The sequence below is a fragment of the Gnatocerus cornutus genome, chromosome 6, assembly GCF_029298725.1.
Source record: "Gnatocerus cornutus isolate USDA-ARS CGAHR chromosome 6, icGnaCorn1.1, whole genome shotgun sequence".
NCBI classification, from domain to species: domain Eukaryota; kingdom Metazoa; phylum Arthropoda; class Insecta; order Coleoptera; family Tenebrionidae; genus Gnatocerus; species Gnatocerus cornutus.
In genome coordinates, this window is record NC_142238.1 from 1,836,244 (window position 1) to 1,859,104 (window position 22,861).

A 22,861-nucleotide genomic window follows, 5' to 3' on the forward strand; every position below is an offset into this window, starting at 1 on the left:
AAGATTTTGTTCACATTTTTTTCAAAATTTCTAGATTTTGTTTGGATTTGGATTTTCTAAATTTGATCTTGATTTTCTATAGATTATGCTTGAATTCTCTTATTTTTAGGTCCTACCGATTTTCATTAGATTTTACTTAGATTCCTACAATCTTTAAGTAGATTTTGATTTTACTTATGTCCCATTTTTAAAAATCTTTTAGATTGCTTGCCAACTTTCTTATTTCTAGATGTTTTTCAGGTTGTTCTTATAAATACATAGCTGCTTTATAGATTAATTTCAAATTGTCTCGAATTATCTTCAGATGCTTTCTAGATTATCCTTGTATTTTTTTTGGATTGTCTCTATATTCTGCATACATTTTATAAGGTCATTTTCTAGAAATTTAGAAACTGTAAAATACCCTTCTATATTGAATAAAGAATAGATTTTTAAAATCGGGATATTTAGGATCGGATTCTAAGCTAAAGAATCGGAAGAAAAACTATTCTGCTTCAAAATTTTGCTTTTCGACGACTACCCGAATTTTTTTTTGTTCAGATTCTGTTCAAAATTTCTAGATTCTCTTTAGATTTTTTAGGTTTCATCTTGATTTGCTCTAGACTGCTGAAAACTTTTTTTGATTTTTTTTAAGTTTCTACTTGTCTCAATTTGTCTTAAATCGAATTCAGATTTATTTATTGTTGAAGAACAGTGTAGTTCAAACCAAGCCCTAAGTTTTCAAATATAACTAAATCTGATTTTTTAATCACATGGTATTCTCTATATTTTCTGTAGATTTGATGATTGAACATTTTTTAGATACTTTTTGTTCAGATTTTCTTAGTTTCCTAAAATTCATTCAAGGATTTTTCTTGGTGAATCTAGATTTACTTTAGATTTTTCTTGAATTTTCTTCAAACTCTTAATTCTTTTTGGATTTTTTATTCTTCTCTCTAGACGTTACTTGGATTTGCAAAGAAGAGCTCGAACTCTACAAAACCACCAATTTTTATGAAGATTCAACGGCTGAATTGCAAGAAAACAGCAGAAATCCGCACGAAATCTTCAAAATTCTTAAAGAAATCCGCTTATTTTGATGCAAATTGACAATTGCTCGCTGATTTTCGCCGTTTTCTGGCTTGGATTTGCATAGAAGAGCTCGATATCTACAAAACCACCAATTTTTATCAAGATTTAACGGCTAAATTGCAAGAAAATAGAAGAAATCTGCACAAAATCTTCAAAATTCTTAGAGAAATCCGCTTATTTTGATGCAAAACGACAATTTCTCGCTGATTTTCGCCGTTTTCTGGCTTGGATTTGCAAAGATGAGCTCGATATCTACAAAACCAGCAATTTTTATCAAGATTTAACGGCTAAATTGCAAGAAAATAGAAGAAATCTGCACAAAATCTTCAAAATTCTTAGAGAAATCCGCTTATTTTGATGCAAAACGACAATTTCTCGCTGATTTTCGCCGTTTTCTGGCTTGGATTTGCAAAGATGAGCTCGATATCTACAAAACCAGCAATTTTTATCAAGATTTAACGGCTAAATTGCAAGAAAATAGAAGAAATCTGCACAAAATCTTCAAAATTCTTAGAGAAATCCGCTTATTTTGATGCAAAACGACAATTGCTCGCTGATTTTCGCCGTTTTCTGGCTTGGATTTGCATAGAAGAGCTCGATATCTACAAAACCACCAATTTTTATCAAGATTTAACGGCTAAATTGCAAGAAAATAGAAGAAATTTGCACAAAATCTTCAAAATTCTTAGAGAAATCCGCTTATTTTGATGCAAAACGACAATTGCTCGCTGATTTTCGCCGTTTTCTGGCTTGGATTTGCATAGAAGAGCTCGATATCTACAAAACCACCAATTTTTATCATGATTTAACGGCTAAATTGCAAGAAAATAGAAGAAATCTGCACAAAATCTTCAAAATTCTTAGAGAAATCCGCTTATTTTGATGCAAAACGACAATTTCTCGCTAATTTTCGCCGTTTTTTGTCTTGGATTTGCAAAGAAGAGCTCGAAATCTAGAAAACCACAAATTTTTAACAAGATTCAACGGCTAAATTGCAAGAAAATAGAAGAAATTTGCACAAAATCTTCAAAATTCTTAGAGAAATCCGCTTATTTTGATGCAAAACGACAATTGCTCGCTGATTTTCGCCGTTTTCTGGCTTGGATTTGCATAGAAGAGCTCGATATCTACAAAACCACCAATTTTTATCAAGATTTAACGGCTAAATTGCAAGAAAATAGAAGAAATCTGCACAAAATCTTCAAAATTCTTAGAGAAATCCGCTTATTTTGATGCAAAACAATTTCTCGCTAATTTTCGCCGTTTTTTGTCTTGGATTTGCAAAGAAGAGCTCGAAATCTAGAAAACCACAAATTTTTAACAAGATTCAACGGCCGAATTGCAAGAAAACAGCAGAAATCTGTGCGAAATCTTCAAAATTCTTACAGAAATCCACTTATTTTTGATGCAAAACGACGATTCCTCGCTGATTTTCGCAGTTTTCGGGCTTGAATTTGCAAAGAAGAGTTCGAAATCTAGAAAACCAGAAATTTTTATCACGATTCAACGGCTGAATTACAAGAAAACAGCAAAAATCTGCACGAAATCATCAAATTTCTTAGAGAAATCCGCTTATTTTGATGCTAAACGACGAAATATCGCTGATTCTCGCCGTTTTCTGGCTTGAATTCGCAAAGAAGAGCTCGAAATCTACAAAACCACCAATTTTTAACAAGATTCAACGGCTGAATTTCAAGAAAACAGCAGAAATCTGCACGAAATCATCAAAATTCTTAAAGAAATCCACTTATTTTGATGCTAAACGATGATTTCTCGCTGATTTTCGCCGTTTTCTGGCTTGGATTTGCAAAGAAGAGCTCGAAATCTACAAAACCACAAATTTTTATCAAGACTCAACAGCTGAATTGCAAGAAAACAGCACAAATCTGCACAAAATCATCAAAATTTTTAAAGAAATCCACTTATTTTGATGCAAAACGACGATTTCTCGCCGTTTTTTTGGCTTGAATTCGCAAAGAAGAACTCGAAATCTACAAAACCACCAATTTTTATCAAGATTCAACGGCTGAATTACAAGAAAACAACAGAAATCTGCACGAAATTATCAAATTTCTTAGAGAAATCCGCTTATTTCGATGCAAAACGACGATTTCTCGCAGATTCTCGCCGTTTTCTGGCTTGAATTCGCAAAGAAGAGCTCAAAATCTATAAAACCACCAATTTTTATCAAGATTCAACGGCTGAATTGCAAGAAACGTTACGTTGTCTCTAGTTCTTTTTAGACTTACCTCAAATAATATCTAAATTCTGTAAATTCTTTGATTCACTTTATATTAGATTTAACTCAGTGATGTTCTAGATTTTCTACAGATTTTTCTGAGGTTCTATTTAAATGGTCAACATGCAGGGCTTTCCTTTGGATTCATTTTAGATTCTCTTTGATCTCTATATTATTTTTCTTGCATTTTCTTTACATCATTTAGATTCTTTTTTAGATGATTTAGAATCTATGGATTCCTGGATTCTGTGTATTTTTAATTCCTAGTTTTTTTTCACTTTTTCTCCCTTCCTTTTTTAGACTTTTTCTGCATTTTAAATAATTAGAACTTTTTAATTTTCAGCAAGCTTCAGGCATTTTTGCCCATCTCAAGTCCACCGTCATGTTGGCCATCCAACAAGACCCCACTCCTGACCTAAATCCTGACACTTTGGGTGCCTTATCATCTCTGATGTTGGCACAAGCACAAGAAATTTTTGTACACAAGGCCATTCATGGTAAGAACGAAATTGTTCTTTAATAATGAAAATAATTAATAAACGATTGTCTTGTTTAGATAACATGAAAGATTTAATCGTTGCGAAATTAGCGTCACAATGCGAAGATTTGTACGGGGAATGTCTAAAAGTGTTCCAGAGGGAAAACTTGAAGAATATATGGGATAAAGACTGGATACCAACGGTGAGTTTTCCGTTTGTTTTTTAATCACATTGTATATTATCGTTACAAGTAGATTGCGGGAAAACAGGCGGCCTTACATGCAGTGGCCCAGTTCTACCAAAGTTTGGTGTGCAAAAGCGGGAAAATCATCGGCGAGGAAATCGCAAGACTCGAGCATTCAGCCTCCCTTTTGGAAAAAGCCCAACAGCGTTCGGGGAAGACTTTTTTCCAAGAATTGCAACATCGAGTCCAGCGGAATTTGACCGAAGCCAAAAAAGATAATGACTTTATCTACCACGAGCGAATTCCTGACGTCAAGTCTATCGATGCGATCGGCAAAGCTCAGCCGGCTAAAGTACTGCCGTTGGCACAACCGATGAGTCAAAACTTCAAGGATCTTTTCACTGAATTGGTACCGGTGGCTGTTCACCAGGCGTTGGCGGCCTACGATTTGAGGAAAACCGAGATCGTCAACGCGGAGATTGGGCGGTTAAGAGAGTCCACCACTACGCTAAATGGGTACGAATTTCAGCTTCTGAGCGATTATTTTTAAGTGGCAAATTTTTAATCAACAAGCGAATTGTCTAAACAGTTTAGTTGACGCAAATACACATAAAAATTCCCTTTTTTTTGTTTTGGCTTCATTTGGGTTGCATAAATTCTATTGGAGATCATTTTAGGTCTAATTGTCCCTCTTATGTATAATAATAATAATAATAATCTCGAGATTGTGCATAAATTCTCTTAAAACTCTTTATACTACTGCAGTTTTTCCTTGGATTTTTAAAATTCTCCTTTTAGATTCTCTTACTATATTTTTTAGATTCTTCTTAGATTCTGTTTACAGATTGTGGGGAATCTTTTTATTATTTATACACCCTTATAGAGTCTATATATATATATATATATATATATATATATATTTAATTAAAACTTTAATATTATCAAGCTGTGTTCTTAAAATCGAAAAAAACAAAAAATAACGAAGAACTTTTTGATTTTTAATTTTGCAAAAAATGTCAAAGGAATGAAATTTGCTCCTTAATTCAAATCAATTTCCACTATTTGATTGACTCACATTGTTCAATTCTAACTCGTAATTCTTTAAGACTGTTTCGAATTTTCTCAATTATTGTTAAAGATGCAGCTGCATTTCTTATCCAATTTTTTAATACTTACACATTAGTGGGTAAATTTTCCTTTAATCTTTAACGCACTATTTGATATTGTGAATCCACAGCCTGCTATTATTTAAAAAAATAAATACGATTACAAAATTTAATAAATAATGAACAAATTAATTTTAAGATTACAAACTAGTAATTTTGAAATTTTAATTGCAGATTTATCTGTTTTGAAATAAGCAAAAAATGTTATTTCTTTGTTATTTTTTTGTAAAATGGAAAATATTTTTTTTCCCTTTTGTGAACCCAATACGGGGACATACTGTATATACTGTATATATATATATATATATATATATATATATATATATATCTATCTGTATTGATGGGCTCTCTGGGTCATGAGTTCTGGAACACCTGTATATTCTCTTCAAATTTCTTCTGTTTAATTTTTTGATTCTCTGTGTTTTCTATGAGTTTTTCTTTAAATTCTCTTTATATTTGTCCTTAGACTTTTAAAGTTTATTAGATTTTCTTTATATTTGGCTTAGATTTTCCAGAGATTCTATAGATTTTGTTGGATCTTTTCAAAACCTTTCAATTTTCTTAAATGCTTTTTTAGATTTTGTTTATAATAATTGCTCATTTCTTTTTACATTTTTCTCAGAATTAGTAGTTTCTATTTTTTTTAATTTAGTTAGATTTTTCTTGGATTTTTTTTTGTTTGTTCATAAATAACTTACTTTCTCTTGATTCTTTTTAGATTCGATCTAATTGTCTTTAGATGCTGTAGTTTTTTTTTAATTTTTCTTACATTTTTCTAGATTTTCCCTAGACTTTAACTTAATTTTCTTTAATGCATAAATTCTTTTTTTTTCTAAAGCCTCTTCATACTCTGCAGATTGTTTCTGACATTTTTAGTTTTTCTTCAAATTCTTTTTATATTTTTATTAAGACTTAAGTTTTTTAGATTGTCTTCATACTTGGCTTAGATTTTCCAGAGATTCTATGGATTTTGTTGGATCTTTTCAAAACCTTTCAATTTTGTTAAATGCTTTTTCTAGATTTTGTTTATAATAGTTGCTCAATTCTTTTTACATTTTTCTCAGAATTAGTAGTTTCTATTTTTTTTGTTAATTTAGTTAGATTTTTCTTGGATTTTTTTTAGTTTATTCATAAATTAACTTACTTTCTTTTGATTCTTTTTAGATTCGATCTAATTGTCTTTCGATGCTGTAGGTTTTTTTATTTTTCCTTAGATTTTTCTAGATTTTCCCTAGACTTTAACTTAATTTTCTTTAATGCATACATTCTTTTTTTCCTAAATCCTCTTCATACTCTGCAGATTGTTTCTGACATTTTTAGTTTTTCTTTAAATTCTCTTTATATTTTTCTTAAGACTTTTTAAGTTTTTTAAATTTTCTTTATATTTGGCTTAGATTTTCCAGAGATTCTATGGATTTTGTTGGATCTTTTCAAAACCTTTCAATTTTGTTAAATGCTTTTTTTAGATTTTGTTTATAATAGTTGCTCAATTCTTTTTACATTTTCTGCAGAACTAGTAGAGTTTCTATTTTTTTCAAATTTTTTTAGATTTTCTTTGTTTTTTTTTAGTTTGTTCATAAATTAACTTACTTTCTCTTGATTTTTTTAGATTCGATCTAATTGTCTTCAGATGCTGTAGGTTTTTTTTAATTTTCCTCAGATTTTTCTAGATTTTTCCCTAGATTTTAACTCAATTTTTTTTAGTGCATAAATTCTCTTTTTCCTAAATTTTCTTTAAATTCTCTTTATATTTTTGTTTAGACTTTTTAAGCTTTTTAGATTTTCTTCATATTTGGCTTAGATTTTTCAGAGATTCTATGGATTTTGTTGGATCTTTTCAAAACGTTTCAATTTTGTTAAATGCTTTTTTTAGATTTAGTTTATAATAATTGCTTATTTCTTTTTACATTTTTCTTGGAATTAGGAGGGTTTCTATTTTTTTTTAATTTAGTTAGATTTTTCTTGGATTTTTTTTTAGTTTATTTATAAATTAACTTACTTTCTCTTGATTCTTTTTAGATTCGATTTATTGTCCTTAGATGCTGTAGTGTTTTTTTCAATTTTTCTCAGATTTTTTCTAGATTTTAACATAATTTTTTCGAGTGCATAAATTCTCTTTTTCCTAAATCCTCTTGATACTCTGCAGATTTTTTTCTGACATTTTTAGTTTTTCTTTAAATTCTGTTTATATTTTTCTTTCGATTCTTTAATCGCTTTAAGTTTTTTTAGATTTTTGTTATATGTATTTGGCTTAGATTCTTCAGATATTTGTGGAATTTGTTAAATCTCTTCAAAACCATTCTATTTTGTTTAATTATATCTTAAATTCTCTAAATTATATTAGACTTTCATTGGAGTCTTCTATAGATTCTTTAAGTGCTTTAGATTTTATTTTTATACAGGGTGTCCCAGAACTCGCGCCCCAGAGAGAAAGGGCTTATGGAGGCAACAATTCTGAATCAAAATTTTAAAACCATAATTTTTTAACTCAAAAAATAACCGAGATAAGACAAAAAAACTGTAGCCAATCCCGAAGCCGAACAGAATTTGAAAATTGGTAACTATGGACACGTACTATCATCCATTGGTCAGTTAAGCATTAGATTCTCGTTGCCTAGGAAATTGGGATGGCCATTTACTCCACTTGTCGAATAAGCTTTTGGGATTGGTTGTTAACTTTTTATCAGTTCTCGAATACTATTAAACTTAGTCAATTTTTGTTTTGAAATTTACCATCTGTATTGCTGTCGGCACCCTCCCTTGCTCTCTGGGGCGCGAGTTCTGGGACACCCTGTACTTTATGTTAATCTTTTCGAGATTGTGCATACATTCTCTTAATAGTTTATATACTACTGCAGTTTTTCCTTGGATTTTAAAAATTCTTTTTAGATTCTCTTACTATATTCTTTAGATTCTTCTTAGATTCTGTTTACAGACTGTGGGGAATCTTTTTATTATTTATATTCTTTTAGAGTCTATATATATCTATACAGGGTCCGGCAACACTTGTGTCCACCCCCAAAATCGTCTTTAATTTTAAAGATAAAATTTTGAAAATTTGCATACACTCATAGTTGACAAAGCTCTAGAAGCCGACGCAAAAATGTATTTTTTATCACTTATAGTTTTGGCGTCGCGACGCCTTAAAAGTGTATTTTTTAGCTAATTGTGAAGTTTTATGAAATGAACCTTTAATTTAATTTTTTTTCAATATAAATGTGTTCAAAATATCTCAGTTGACATTTTAGATTTAATGTAAATTGTATTCAAAATTTGAGGAAAAAATGCTGTTTTATCAAGTTAGTTTCCAATTTTATTACGTCAAAATTGGGAACTACGTTTACACCCATCTGTCAACATCTTGTGTCACAAATGACATCTATTCTTTGGTTCGTTTTAGAAGGTAACAAAAGTCTTACTTGGCGAAATTGTCGCTTTGTCGATGTTAATTAACGATTTCTAGTGTCCAAAACGTGCAACATACCCGAGCTAATCAAAATTCACCTTCATATGAGTGAATGAAGTGAATTGTGAAATTTTGGTGTAAACGTAGTTTGTCACTGCACCGTTAAAATGTTGAAAACTAACTTGATAAAACAGCGTTTTTTTCGCAAATTTTAAACACCATTTGAAGTAAATTTAAAATAAAAACTCAAATATTTGTATTACAGTTATGTTGAAAAAAATTGAATTCGCTAATATTACCTCAAAAAACCCAAAACTCGCTAAAAATTAAACTTTTAGGCGTCGCAACGCCAAAGAAACCGTGATATCAAAACAAATTTTTGTGTCAGCTTCTAGAGCCTTGTCAACTATAAGCGTATGCAAATTTTCAAAATTTTATCTTTAAAATTAAAGACGATTTTAGGGGTGGACACAAGTGTTGCCGGACCCTGTATATCTATCGATCTGTATTGATATCGGCATCTTCTCTTGCTCTCTGGCTCATGAGTTCTGGAACATCCTGTATATTCTCTTTAATTTTTAGATTCTCTAGGTTTTCTTTAAATTCTCTTTATATTTTTATTTAGACTTTTTAAGTATTTTGGATTTTCTTTATATTTGGCTTAGATTTCTATGGTCTCAGAATTTGGATTTTTTTTAGTTTGTTTATAAATTAACTTACTTTCTCTTGATTCTTTTTAGATTCGATCGAATTGTCCTTAGATGCTGTAGTGTTTTTTTTTAATTTTTCTCAGATTTTTCCTAGATTTTAACATAATTTTCTCGAGTGTATAAATTTTCTGACATTTTTAGTTTTTCTTTAAATTTTCTTTATATTTTTTCTTCGATTCTTTAATCTCTAAGTTTTTTTTAGATTTTTGTTAAATTAAATCTGGGAACATCGAGTAAAAAAAATCGATGTTGAACTCAATTTCAAAAAGAGCACAATTACATCGATCTTCAATACATCGGAGAAAACATTGATTTTGAAAAATAGTAAATACAAAACTCAATATAGCATAGTTTATTTTCAAAAACAAAAATAAATAAAATTCTTAATAAAGCAACAAAATAATAAGCAAATACGAGAACAACAAAAATAAATAAAAACCATAAGTAATAAGCAAAATAATAAGTAAATAAATTATAAAAAATAACAAATTCGAGAATAAGAATAAACAAAATTCTAAAATATAACTCACTTAAACTAAATTCCAGTCTCCTTTTTAAATATCACCAAAATCAAGAGTGTAAAATAAAATACATACATCGAAACCGCAATTATCGATTTTTAATGATACATCGAAAATAAAAATATATGTATTAAAAATCGTATTTTTTTGGCAAATTCGATATTAATAAAAAATCGATATAAAAGTCCCAGATTTATATTATATGTATTTGGCTTAGATTTTTCAGATATTCTGTGGACTTTGTTGAATCTTTTCTTGAAACCATTCTATTTTGTTTAATTCCTTCTTAAATTCTCTTTAGATTTTATATAACTTCTTTTGTTTACGTTTTCTAGATTTTTCTTCGATTTCCTATAGTTCATAAATGAACTTAATTTCTCCTAATTCTCTTTAAATTTTTTCAATCCTCTTTATTTTTAGATTCTCTATATTCTGCAGATTTACCTTACATTCTATTCTGAGTCTCTATATACTTGCTTCTCTTTGTATTAGATTGTCTTAAGATTTTCCTTAATTTATAAAATCCCATTTCAGGATATTAGCCTCCTTAAATTTACCAGCAGCAATAGAAATTACCGATGGCACTTCGAATCTGCCGCCGTCCATTTTGGAAAAAGCCAATACAGTCAATCAATTGGGTGGAGTTTCTGAATTGGAGCGGATGATCCGCGAACTCCCGGACGCTTTAAAAAGGAACCAAGACATTTTAGATGAAGTATGTGTGCTCTTGGTTGCTTCCTCTGGTTACTGACTCTGTTTTGCAGACTGATAGAATGCTGAACGAAGAGAAGCAAGCCGATGACTCGTTACGTCAACAGTTTAAAGAGCGTTGGACGAGGACACCTTCCGACAAACTCAACGATATGTTCCGGTCTAACGCCGCCAAATATCGGCAGATTATAAACAATGCAGTTGAAGTACGTATTTTTTATCAGCCGCCTCGGGTTGCCTCAGTGCCTCGTCTCCTAGAATTTTTTTTTCTCAGGCCGACAAGGTGGTCAGAGAGAAGTTCAGTTGCCTCGGGTGTCTTTTTTTTTTCTCAGGCTGACAAGGTGGTCAGAGAGAAGTTCAGTTGCCTCGGGTGTCAACATTTTTTTTTCCCCAGGCCGACAAAGTGGTCAGAGACAAGTTCAGTTGCCTCGGGTGTCAACTTTTTTTTTCTCAGGCCGACAATGTGGTCAGAGAGAAGTTCAGTTGCCTCGGGTTGCCTCGGGTGTCAACATTTTTTTTTAAGGTTCGATCTAATTGTCTGCAGATGCTGTAGCTTTTTTTTAATTTTCCTCTGATTTTTTTAGATTTTCCATTTTCCCTAAATTGTAACTTAATTTTCTTTAATGCATAAATTCTCTTTTTCCTAAATCCTCTTCATACTCTGCAGATTGTTTATGACATTTTTAATTTTTTTTAAATTCTCTTTATAAATATTTTTGTTTAGACTTTTTAAGTTTTTTTAGATTTTCTTCATATTTGACTTAGATTTTCCAAAGATTATATGGTTTTTGTTGGATCTTTTCAAAACCTTTCAATTTTGTTAAATGTAAATTTTTTAGATTTTGTTTATAATAATTGCTTATTTCTTTTTACATTTTTCTCGGAATTAGTAGTTTCTATTTTTTTTTAATTTAGTTAGATTGTTCTTGATTTTTTTTTAGATTCGATTTATTGTCCTTAGATGCTGTAGTGTTTTTTCAATTTTTCTCAGATTTTTCCTAGATTTTAACATAATTTTTTCGAGTGCATAAATTCTCTTTTTCCTAAATCCTCTTGATACTCTGCAGATTTTTTTCTGACATTTTTAGTTTTTCTTTAAATTCTGTTTATATTTTTCCTTCGATTCTTTAATCTCTAAGTTTTTTTAGATTTTGTTATATGTAACATAACGATACGTTTCGGTCCAACGCCGCCAAATATCGGCAGATTATAAACAATGCAGTTGAAGTATGTATTTTTAATCAGCCGCCTCGGGTTGCCTCAGTGTCTCATCTGTTTTTTTTTTCTTAGGCCGACAAGGTGGTCAGAGAGAAGTTCAGTTGCCTCGGGTGTCAACATTTTTTTTTCTCAGGCCGACAACGTGGTCAGAGAGAAAGAAGTTCAGTTGCCTCGGGTGTCAACATTTTTTTTTCCTCAGGCCGACAAGGTGGTCAGAGAGAAGTTCAGTTGCCTCGGGTGTCAACTTTTTTTTTCTCAGGCCGACAAGGTGGTCAGAGAGAAGTTCGGTTGCCTCGGGTGTCAACATTTTTTTTTTAGGTTCGATCTAATTGTCTGCAGATGCTGTAGTTTTTTTTTTTAATTTTCCTCTGATTTTTCTAGATTTTCCATTTTCCCTAGATTTTAACTTAATTTTCTTTAGTGCATAAATTCTCTTTTTCCTAAATCCTCTTAATACTCTGCAGATTGTTTATGACATTTTTAATTTTTTTTAAATTCTCTTTATATTTTTGTTTAGACTTTTTAAATTTTTTAGATTTTCTTCATATTTGGCTTAAATTTTTCAGAGATTATATGGTTTTTGTTGGATCTTTTCAAAACCTTTCAATTTTGTTAAATGCTTTTTTAGATTTTGTTTATAATAATTGCTTATTTCTTTTTACATTTTTCTCGGAATTAGTAGTTTCTATTTTTTTTTAATTTAGTTAGATTGTTCTTGATTTTTTTTTAGATTCGATTTATTGTCCTTAGATGCTGTAGTGTTTTTTCAATTTTTCTCAGATTTTTCCTAGATTTTAACATAATTTTTTCGAGTGCATAAATTCTCTTTTTCCTAAATCCTCTTGATACTCTGCAGATTTTTTTCTGACATTTTTAGTTTTTCTTTAAATTCTGTTTATATTTTTCCTTCGATTCTTTAATCTCTAAGTTTTTTTAGATTTTGTTATATGTAACATAACGATACGTTTCGGTCCAACGCCGCCAAATATCGGCAGATTATAAACAATGCAGTTGAAGTATGTATTTTTAATCAGCCGCCTCGGGTTGCCTCAGTGCCTCATCTGTTTTTTTTTTTCTCAGGCCGACAAGGTGGTCAGAGAGAAGTTCAGTTGCCTCGGGTGTCAACATTTTTTTTTCTCAGGCCGACAAGGTGGTCAGAGAGAAAGAAGTTCAGTTGCCTCGGGTGTCAACATTTTTTTTATTATTTTTTTTTCAGGCCGACAAGGTGGTCAGAGAGAAGTTTGAGTCCCACCGAAGCGGCATCCTCTTACTGAGCAAACCACCGAACGAGCTAGAAGCAGCCGTGCCTCAAGGCTCATCAGGCAACGTCGCCAACTCCTCGGCGGTCAGCACATTAAGACAGCTCATGGAAGAAGTGGAAACCATCAAAGCCGAAAGAGATGTCATCGAGTCGGAGTTAAAGAACACCAATTTTGATATGAAAACCACATTTTTATCGGCTTTGGCCAAAGATGGGGCTGTCAGTGAACCCGCTCTCTCTGTGGAAAATCTTGGGCAAGTGTACGGTCCTTTGCAAAAACAAGTGCGGGAGAGCATTGAAAAACAAGAGGCGCTAATTGGAAGAGTGCAGGTAATATTTTGTTGTTTTTCTTGAAATAGAGGTGATGGAAGGTTGGTTTTAGCAAGCGCACTCGCAGTTTGTTCAAGAAAGAGGATCAACGGCTGGCGGTCGGGAAAGTAAAATGTGTGAGCTGGCTGCTGCGCACGATGCTTTTAGGGATTTATTGAACAATTTGACGGAAGGGACGAAGTTCTATAACGATCTTACCCAGTTATTGCTATCCTTTCAAAATAAAGTTTCCGATTATTGCTTTGCTAGGAAAACTGAGAAGGAGGAGCTGCTCAAGGATCTTACCCAGGAGTCTAGTAGGCCAAAACCGTTGCCCACACCCACTCAGCCGTCTTATTACACGGATCCAGGTGAGACGCCAAACCATTTTTTATTTACGCACTTGATACATTATTGACTCTTTTGCCGCGCTCCTAAAATCGACGAGTTTCCAAACTAACAAACTGGCTAAAATGCAAGTAATTGGGGCACTTATTACACAAAAGGAGTAAACCATTACAGCACTTGAGTTAGTTTTGTTATTTATGACATTTTTCATCAGAAAAAACCGACCATCAGGCAGGAAAAAGAATGTTTTGGAAGGTAACTGTGGAATTCCGTAAACTTCCAAAAATGATCAACAGCAGTCTTTCTTCATAAACTGAGAATCTATTGTGTGATTGCATGAGTTCAAGCAAGAGCGCAAATAAAGCAGATCTGCTTATCAATATCCGAGAGGTTAACCTCCAGGAAAATCAGGGGAAGTTAGACGAAATCACTAAAAAAACAGGGGAAAATATTACAACATCAATAAAAAATCAGAGAAAATCATTAGGAAATCAGAGGAAATTAGTCGAAATCACAAGGAATTCAAGTTTGGCGTATACCATTTTTGAAAAATATTGCCTTCTGGGATTAACCTTTCTGGAAAATCAGGGTATCAGTCTTGGGAAATCACTATGAATCAGAGGAATTTGTTACGAAATCAGGGAAACTTAGACGAACTTAAAAAAAAATTAAGGAAAGTTAGACGAAATCGCTGGAAAATCATTAGAACATCAGCGGTTTTCTTGCAATTCAGCCGTTGAATCTTGATAAAAATTGGTGGTTTTGTAGATTTCGAGCTCTTCTTTGCGAATTCAAGCCAGAAAACTGCGAGAATCAGCGAGAAGTCGTCGTTTGGTATCGAAATAAGCGGATTTCTCTAAGAATTTTGTTGATTTCGCGCAGATTTCTGCTGTTTTCTTGCAATTCAGCCGTTGAATCTTGATAAAAATTGGTGGTTTTGTAGATTACGAGCTCTTCTTTGCGAATTCAAGCCAGAAAACGGCGAGAATCAGCGAGAAGTCGTCGTTTGGTATCGAAATAAGCGGATTTCTCTAAGAATTTGGTTGATTTCGCGCAGATTTCTACTGTTTTCTTGCAATTCAGCCGTTGAATCTTGATGAAAATTGGTGGTTTTGTAGATTTCGAGCTCTTCTTTGCGAATTCAAGCCAGAAAACGGCGATAATCAGCGAGAGATCGTCGTTTAGCATCGAAATAAGCAGATTTCTCTAGGAATTTTGATGTTTTCGTGCAGATATCTGCTGTTTTCTTGCAATTCAGCCATTGAATTTTGATTAAAATTGGTGGTTTGTAGATTTCGAGCTCTTCTTTGCGAATTCAAGCCAGAAAACGGCGATAATCAGCGAGAGATCGTCGTTTAGCATCGAAATAAGCAGATTTCTCTAAGAATTTTGATGTTTTCGTGCAGATATCTGCCGTTTTCTTGCAATTCAGTGTTGAATTTTGATTAAAATTGGTGGTTTTGTAGATTTTGAGCTCTTTTTTGCGAATTCAAGCCAGAAATCGGCGATAATCAGCGAGAGGTCGTCGTTTAGCATCGAAATAAGCAGATTTCTCTAGGAATTTTGATGTTTTCGTGCAGATATCTGCTGTTTTCTTGCAATTCAGCCATTGAATTTTGATTAAAATTGGTGGTTTTGTAGATTTCGAGCTCTTCTTTGCGAATTCAAGCCAGAAAACGGCGAGAATCAGCGAGAGATCGTCGTTTAGCATCGAAATAAGCAGATTTCTCTAAGAATTTTGATGTTTTCGTGCAGATATCTGCTGTTTTCTTGCAATTTAGCTGTTGAATTTTGGTTAAAATTGGTGGTTTTGTAGATTTCGAGCTCTTCTTTGCGAATTCAAGCCAGAAAACGGCGAGAATCAGCGAGAAATTGCCGTTTGGTATCGAAACAAGCGGACTTCTCTAAAAATTTTGATGATTTCGTGCAGATATCTGCTGTTTTCTTGCAATTCAGCCGTTGAATCTTGATAAAAATTGGTGATTTTGTAGATTTCGAGCTCTTCTTCGCAAATCCAAGCCAGAAAACGGCGAGAATCAGCGAGAAATCGTCGTTTTGCATCGAATTAGGCGGATTTTTTTACGAATTTTGATGATTTCGTGCTGATTTCTGCTGTTTTCTTGCAATTCAGCAAGTCAAAAGTTAAAAGAAAATCAGGGGAAATTAGCGAGAAAATCAGAGAAAGTTAAGTGTTTGCCATTTTTGAGAAGTACTAACCTCTGACATGTCATCAATAAGAAATCAGTAGACAATAAAGTAAAACCTTTAAAAATCCAGGGCAATCAATAGGAAATCAGAGAATATTACTTGAAAATCAGGAGTTATTGTAGCTCATTTACATTGCAGAAATCTCAAAATGTTCTAGAGTTTTTTGACTCGGCCATTTTTCCGTATGTCCATTTTAAATCTGGCTGCGAAAATCTCAAACACCCTGTATGAATAATAATCCTTTAATTATTATTTAATTATCGAGGATATTGCATTGCAATGTTTATTTGCGAATTAACGAATTTATCCATAGAAATTAACTCTATACTAAAACGTGTAGGGTAACCCTCACTCTAAAAGTTGAGATGTTCGAGTTCGAGCGTGTACGTACTTTCAAAATTATCTCCTCCCGAACCGTACCATTCTCGCTCCTTTTGCTCCGCTAGAAAAATCGACGAGTTTCCAAACTAACAAAGTGGCCGGTTTTCGTCCTTTTCGGCCGTTTGGTTTTCGAGAAATAAATTTTTAAAAATCGTTTTCGTTCGTCCGGCTTTGCTGACGTGGTAGATGTTTCAAAATGCTTTAATGTTCGTAGGGACAAAACCATGACCATTAAGTCGAGAGACTCAGTCATAAACATCTCAAAAGGGTCTGATTTTTTGTACACACAACATGTACGGTAGCGGTTTTTTTTTGTCTCGCCACTTATTTAAATCGGTCCGAGCAACGAAGGAAACATTAGCGGAGATTGATTTATTTAATCGAGTTCGACATCAAGGTGTGTTTTCCGTATGTATGCGTAACTTACACTTAAAAATCAGGAAGCGCGAATTCATTGTTCAATCACAGATTATCATTTGATGGACAAACATTTGTTGATAGTCTGTATAAAAGATTTGCATAAATACCAAGTATCTAACAGGCCCTTTTTAGGGGTACTTATGCAAAAGTAGAACAGATAAATAAAATGGACGCGACGAGTATCGAATTTTATTACGACTCGGTCGATTTTTAATTGTTCGGCGGCAGTGGATATTAGAGAGACAAAAAATGCAAGTGTGAAAGACTTAATTGCGGGAACTCATTACACAAAAGATGTAAAAGATAAGAAAATTTAAGAATCTGCTACTTTACCGGTTTAATGCTTTTACTGCAATTAAGCCATAAAATCACTATTTGGTACCTGCTGCAACTGTATAACTTGACAGCGGAGCTTCAAATATTGCCCGAGTGTTATGACCAGTATTTTTTACCTCTTTTCTTGGGATCTGAAGTGGTATCTAAACAAACTGCCCCTTCCTTCTAAATTTCGACTTTCTAAATTTTATTCCATTCCCGACCTACTACAACAATAGCGTATCGAAACAATACGATTTTTCATTAATTTGTCGCATATTGGGATATTTCTCGAAACAGTTACCGATGGAAATTTTATTGCAAGCGTGTGATTTTGGTACAGGGAAAAGTTACAAAAAAAACATATCTGCAAATAAATCCTAACTTATTCTGTTCTGATGATATAAATAAAATAGTCTTCATAATTTAATTCTTAATTCTAAATCGACGTCACCCCATTGCCCTTCACACAATTAAAAAAACGACCATCACACAGCGATAGTCGCGATAAACAAATATGAATTTGACTAAAACAATAAATTAACAAGGGATTAAGAAGTCTTGATGGTCGTTTTATTGTAGTTTAACAAAAAAAACGAATTGTTCATCATAAATACCCCAACACCTAAGTACCATTTACGACTGGACCGACTTTTAATCGTTCTAAACCAGTAAATAGGTATTTGAGAGACTAAAAATGCAAATGTGTATTACTTAATTAGGGTACTTATTACACAAAAGGAGTATAGTAGGCAGCTTTTACCATGGCGTACCTGACTTTCAGAGTCGAATATTATCTTATTGCACTCATAATGTGGAGGGTGTAAACAGGCTATTGTGTCCGAAAATTAAAATTTACGACATCTTCAAGTAGGTAGAAAAATGTGGACCCGGGCCTCTTCCAGGTATTAGCTCGAGATGATTATTATTGATCCCTTCAATGTTTTCTTTTAAAAACATTATTAAATTTTTAATTTTTGTTTATTAATTTGAAAAAACCGAGAGACATCAATTTTTCAAACTTCCTCATTAGATTGATCTAACCAAGGTTGCCACATCATGAAATAGGTCGTAAAGAAAACAAAGTGAACAAAATTCGCCAAACAGTTAACATCAAAATGATTTTTCATACTTACTGGTCGTCTTTATACATATTATCACTCCAAATAGATTGTTTAAAAAACCATTTAGTTTAACGACATTTTAATGTTCGACTTAAAGTCCCCACTTTTCTAAAAATTATAGAATTAAGGCGGCGATTTACCTCCAGAAAAATGTATGTTTTCAGGCCTCACAAAATTCGATATTACTCCATTGTCTGTGAAAAAAATCAGTTCAAATTTTGTGAAACTGCAGTTAAGATAGTAATTAATGTCGGGACGTTGAGTTTTTTTGAAAAAAAGTAATGACAGTATGATAAAAAAAAAGTTGAAAATCGTTAAATTTGGCCAAGTTTAGAACTAAATATCTCAGGAAATAACATTCTTTTTGTAAAAAGCTCTTCGTCCCGACACAGAACCATTCTTTAACAAAAAGAATATCATGTTCGTTCCACTGTTAATTCTTTTATAATCATGTAGGATCTAATTTACATGAAGCCTGCATCGCCCAAATTGTGGATAAATTGCGTACATCTTAGGTTGAAACCAACCCTCTGTGACCATGATGGTGGGGGGAAAAAATAACATGTGTCCGAGAAGTGAGATGAACGAATTGTACGATAATAAACGACTAACTTTCTTTTCTTTGCCCATTTGGTCTCGAGATCGACTCGATGTCCATTCAAATTTAAAGACTTGACATACCTAAATAAGGGGCTCAGCAGCAAGTCACATATTTTGAGAAATTATTTAAACTAGACATTGGGTTTCTGCAACGATACGATGACCTTCAAAACACCAAATCATTCAAAATGCATTTGACATTGTCACATTAACCGGACTGCAAAAACTATATTATTAAGCTTTGTTAATAAACTTGCAATTTGATATTGAGAGTTCTGAAATATTGTCTTCTTATTAAAAAATCGTAAAATTAATAACTAATTTTTTAAAAGTTTATTTAAAAAACTCTTTGTTGGCAGGCTTAAAAAATGATAAAATCTGCTGAAGATTGTTATTTTGCTTGCATTTTTATTGGTTGTTTATATTCAATTGTCCCAATGCTAGCGCACATTTACAATACACCTATAACACTTTTAACAATTATAATAAATTGAAACAGATATGATAGGATAACTTTCACGTTGTGTCAAAATTTGAAGAGATTAATTGATGTAAAAATGTCTTTGTTGAAAGTTGACCATTGGCCAAAGTGTCAGGAACAACAAAAATGATTTGTGTCTTGGCTTTATTTATTATTTACTATGAATTTAGACATCATCAAATTTTTCTGCTTGTTGTTCGGTTCATTCACAGTCCAGTTAGATAAGAAGCAAATTTTTATTTACAGATTGAATTCTTTAGAACGAGGGCATACAACACTTAACAAATACATCGCACATTCCACTTAGTTTTTCTTCTTTTACCTTCTTTCCGGTATTCGTTACATATTTCTTGCCTTGCAATTTTAATTTATTAAGGGATTGAAAGTTTTTTTTATCAAATATGGGCGATATTATTTAGATTATTTTATTACATCATCTAATTTTTCAAATTTTTGGCTCTTAGATCGGTTTCTATGTTAAGTCTGTATTTACTATAACTTATTTTATAATTTGAAATATTTATTGTAAAACTGTTTGGATTTTTACAAAATTGACTATTTTAAAGACCTGAAACCTTTAAAAAAAAACAGCAGAATTTACGCAAACACGAAAGCCAAAAATCGGACTATTACTTATTTAAAAGGGAAATCTTTTGTTTACTCTTTTAAATTTTCTTAGAAACAATTGGGAATTGTTTAGAAAACAAGTCACACGCCGACTGTCTTGTATATATTGATTACCTCGTATTGTACTTCAAGCTGAGGTTTTTAGGTTATATTTTTTTTTATTATAGCTAACAAAAATTTTACTTCCAAATAAAAATTTAGATATTGAGAATTCAGAGCAATGAATGGATGGACAAAAAACATGTTCACTTTAAAAGAATAAATAGAGTTACACCGAGTTCAAGAATGTGATAATTTAAGTGTTTAACAATAAATAACTCAATTTAAATTTAAAAATATGAAAAAAAAATAAAAATCAGTTTAACGAAAAATTATTACGGAAAATTTGTGTTACCAAGAACGAAGAAGTAATTAAACTAGTTATATGTATCAGGTCTACTTTTATAATCGCAAATCAAATTTATCGCCGAACGTTTTGAACATCAAAATTTGAAAGCTTCAAACTGTTGGCTGGAAATTTTTTGCGGAAGACATGACAATGCTTTGAAAAAAAATTGTATAAAACGGAAAACTGCTTAAACGTAAACATCGGATTGCAATTCCTTTTTATACAGGTTTCACTGTAGTTTTTAACATTACTTGAACCAATTTGGTACCCGAGCTTGTGAATTCGCGTTGCGACAAAGGAATGCCTTGGTTTTAATAATTTCGGCTAATTTTATGTTTGTTTGTTTTTTGTTTTATTAAATAATTTGTTTGTTGTTGCTTTTATATTTTTTGTTTTTATTTTTATATTATTATTTTTGCTGTATCGCTGTCTTCAATGTCTACTTTTTCTGAGCTGTCCAAGTAATAAAATGCTATGCTAAAAACGCTTTGTTTGCCCAGTCCGAAATGGTTAGTATACTGCCGATATGTCCGAAAGCATCACCCTGTCCTTGAATTTCGTGGAAGGGATGGATGTGTGTGTAACACTATAAGATTACAGCAGAGAAGCGACACAGCAAACCTAGAATGCTCTGGGTAAATCGCCGCCTTAAGAACAAATAGTTAAACAGACTTCTTACAAAAGATTCTGGAAAGTACCTATTTGTGGATTAATTAAACAGCAAAATTGGATTGCGATAGAAATCTAATTTTGCATATGTCAAATACGAGTGCAAATGGTACCGTTCTGGGAAAAAACAATGAGAAGGAAACGAATGTTTATAATTTATTTCGCAAATTCAGAAACATATTGTTGATATTAAATTTTGAATTACTATCGCGAAATTAAAATTTCGCACATCAAATTGATTGTAAACTGTCCTTTGTCTTTATAACCTTAAAATTTATAAACGGCACAGCAAGTGTCAGAAATTAGTTTGAATGTCAGTCACAATGACAATAAAGGTTGCTTTACATTGCCATGTCAAAAATGATTCGAAAATTCTTTATAATTATATAAAATACACGTTCCAACATTAAAATGATGCTAATTTTTTCGTTCTCATTGTAAAATTTTGAGAACTTGATAGCCCTCGATTTTTTAACTTGTTTAAAATTTAAATTAATAAACAAAAATTAAAAGCTTAACAACGTCATTAAAAATAAAACACGGTGAAGAGATCAACAATCATCTTAAGCCCCCGCGCTAATACCTAGAAGAGGCACGGCTCTACCTTTTTCTACCTACTTGAAGATGTCGTAAATTTTAATTTTCGGACACAATAGCCTGTTTACACCCTCCACATTATGAGTGCAATAAGATAATATTCGACTCTAAAAGTCAGGTACGCCATGGTAAAAGCTGCCTACTATACACCATCACAACACTTGAGTTAGTTTTGTTATTTATGAGTATTTATAAGTACCGGCATCCTCTCCACACCCTTTCTCACCAGAAAAAAAACGACCATCAGACAGGGATAGTCGGGTGGCACATTTTACCGATGTTTACCACTTATTTAAATCGGTCCGAGATTGATTTATTTATCGAGTTCGACTTATTTTTAATACAGGATCTCTGTAATCAGCAAGGTGAGTTTTCGGTATGTAAGCGTAACTAAAACTTGAAAATTTGGAAGCATGTTTGGAAACTTCTCTTTACAAGTGCGAATTCATTGTTTAAACACAGATCATCAATTGATGGACAAACATTTCTTGATACTCTGTATAAAAAATTTGCATAATTACTAAGTATCTAACAGGCTCTTTTTAAGGGCACTTATGCAAAAGTACAACTGATAAATGAAATGGACGCGACGATTATCCAATTTTATTACGACTCGGTCGATTTTTAATCGTAGATATTATAGAGACTAAAAATGCGGAAACTCTTTACACAAAAGGAGTAAAAAATAAGAAAATTTTAGAATTTGCTAATTTAGCGGTTTAATGCTTTTGTATAGTGAGAACTCTAATTAAGCCTTAAAACTATTTGGTACCTGCTGCAACTACTCTAACTTGACAGCGAAGCTTCAAATACTGCCCGAGTATTTTTTACCTCTTTTCTTGGGATCTGAAGTGGTAAACAAACTAGACCGCCCCTTTCAGGTGACGAAGACTTTACTACTTAAAGCATAATTAAAGAAAGGAACGTGTAATGAATTTCGTTTTTCTAAATTTCAATCCATTCCCGACCTACTACAACAAAGTCGTACTCTTTTGTCTCCTGAAACTGTAGCGTATCATGACAATACGATTTTTCATTAATTTTTCGCAAATTGGGATATTTTTCGAAACAGTTACCGATGGAAATTTTATTGCAAGCGTGTGATTTTGGTACGGGAAAAAGTTAGAAAAAAAATCATATCTACAAATAAATCCTAACTTATTCTGTTCTGATGGTATAATAATGAATGAACCGATAAACAACACGAAAAAAACAATAAATTTACAAAGAATGGAAACTGTTAATTTTAATATTTACTACGCAATATTGCTACACTTTCAATATCATGTAACAGTCTATTTTTTCCAAAGTATCAATTCTGACAAAATATCAAAAAACAGATTTACACGTTTTTATCGAAAATCAAGGCAGACGTAAAAAGGAGACTACTTAGAGTTAACAAAAGTTTAACAGATAAATGAAATTGAT

General features: G+C 32.2%; 1 protein-coding gene across 1 annotated transcript in view; it reads left to right on the forward strand.

Annotated features, from left to right (window-relative positions):
- The window catches only part of ALiX (programmed cell death 6-interacting protein-like protein AliX), a 32,447-nt gene that overhangs the window by 4,084 nt on the left and 5,502 nt on the right, over positions 1–22,861 (forward strand). The window contains exons 4-10 of the mRNA XM_088039017.1: positions 3,654–3,807; positions 3,867–3,991; positions 4,044–4,489; positions 10,311–10,491; positions 10,541–10,693; positions 12,922–13,296; positions 13,349–13,646. Coding sequence (XP_087895143.1) covers positions 3,654–3,807; positions 3,867–3,991; positions 4,044–4,489; positions 10,311–10,491; positions 10,541–10,693; positions 12,922–13,296; positions 13,349–13,646 — 1,732 coding nt within the window. The remainder of the gene's footprint in view (positions 1–3,653; positions 3,808–3,866; positions 3,992–4,043; positions 4,490–10,310; positions 10,492–10,540; positions 10,694–12,921; positions 13,297–13,348; positions 13,647–22,861) is intronic.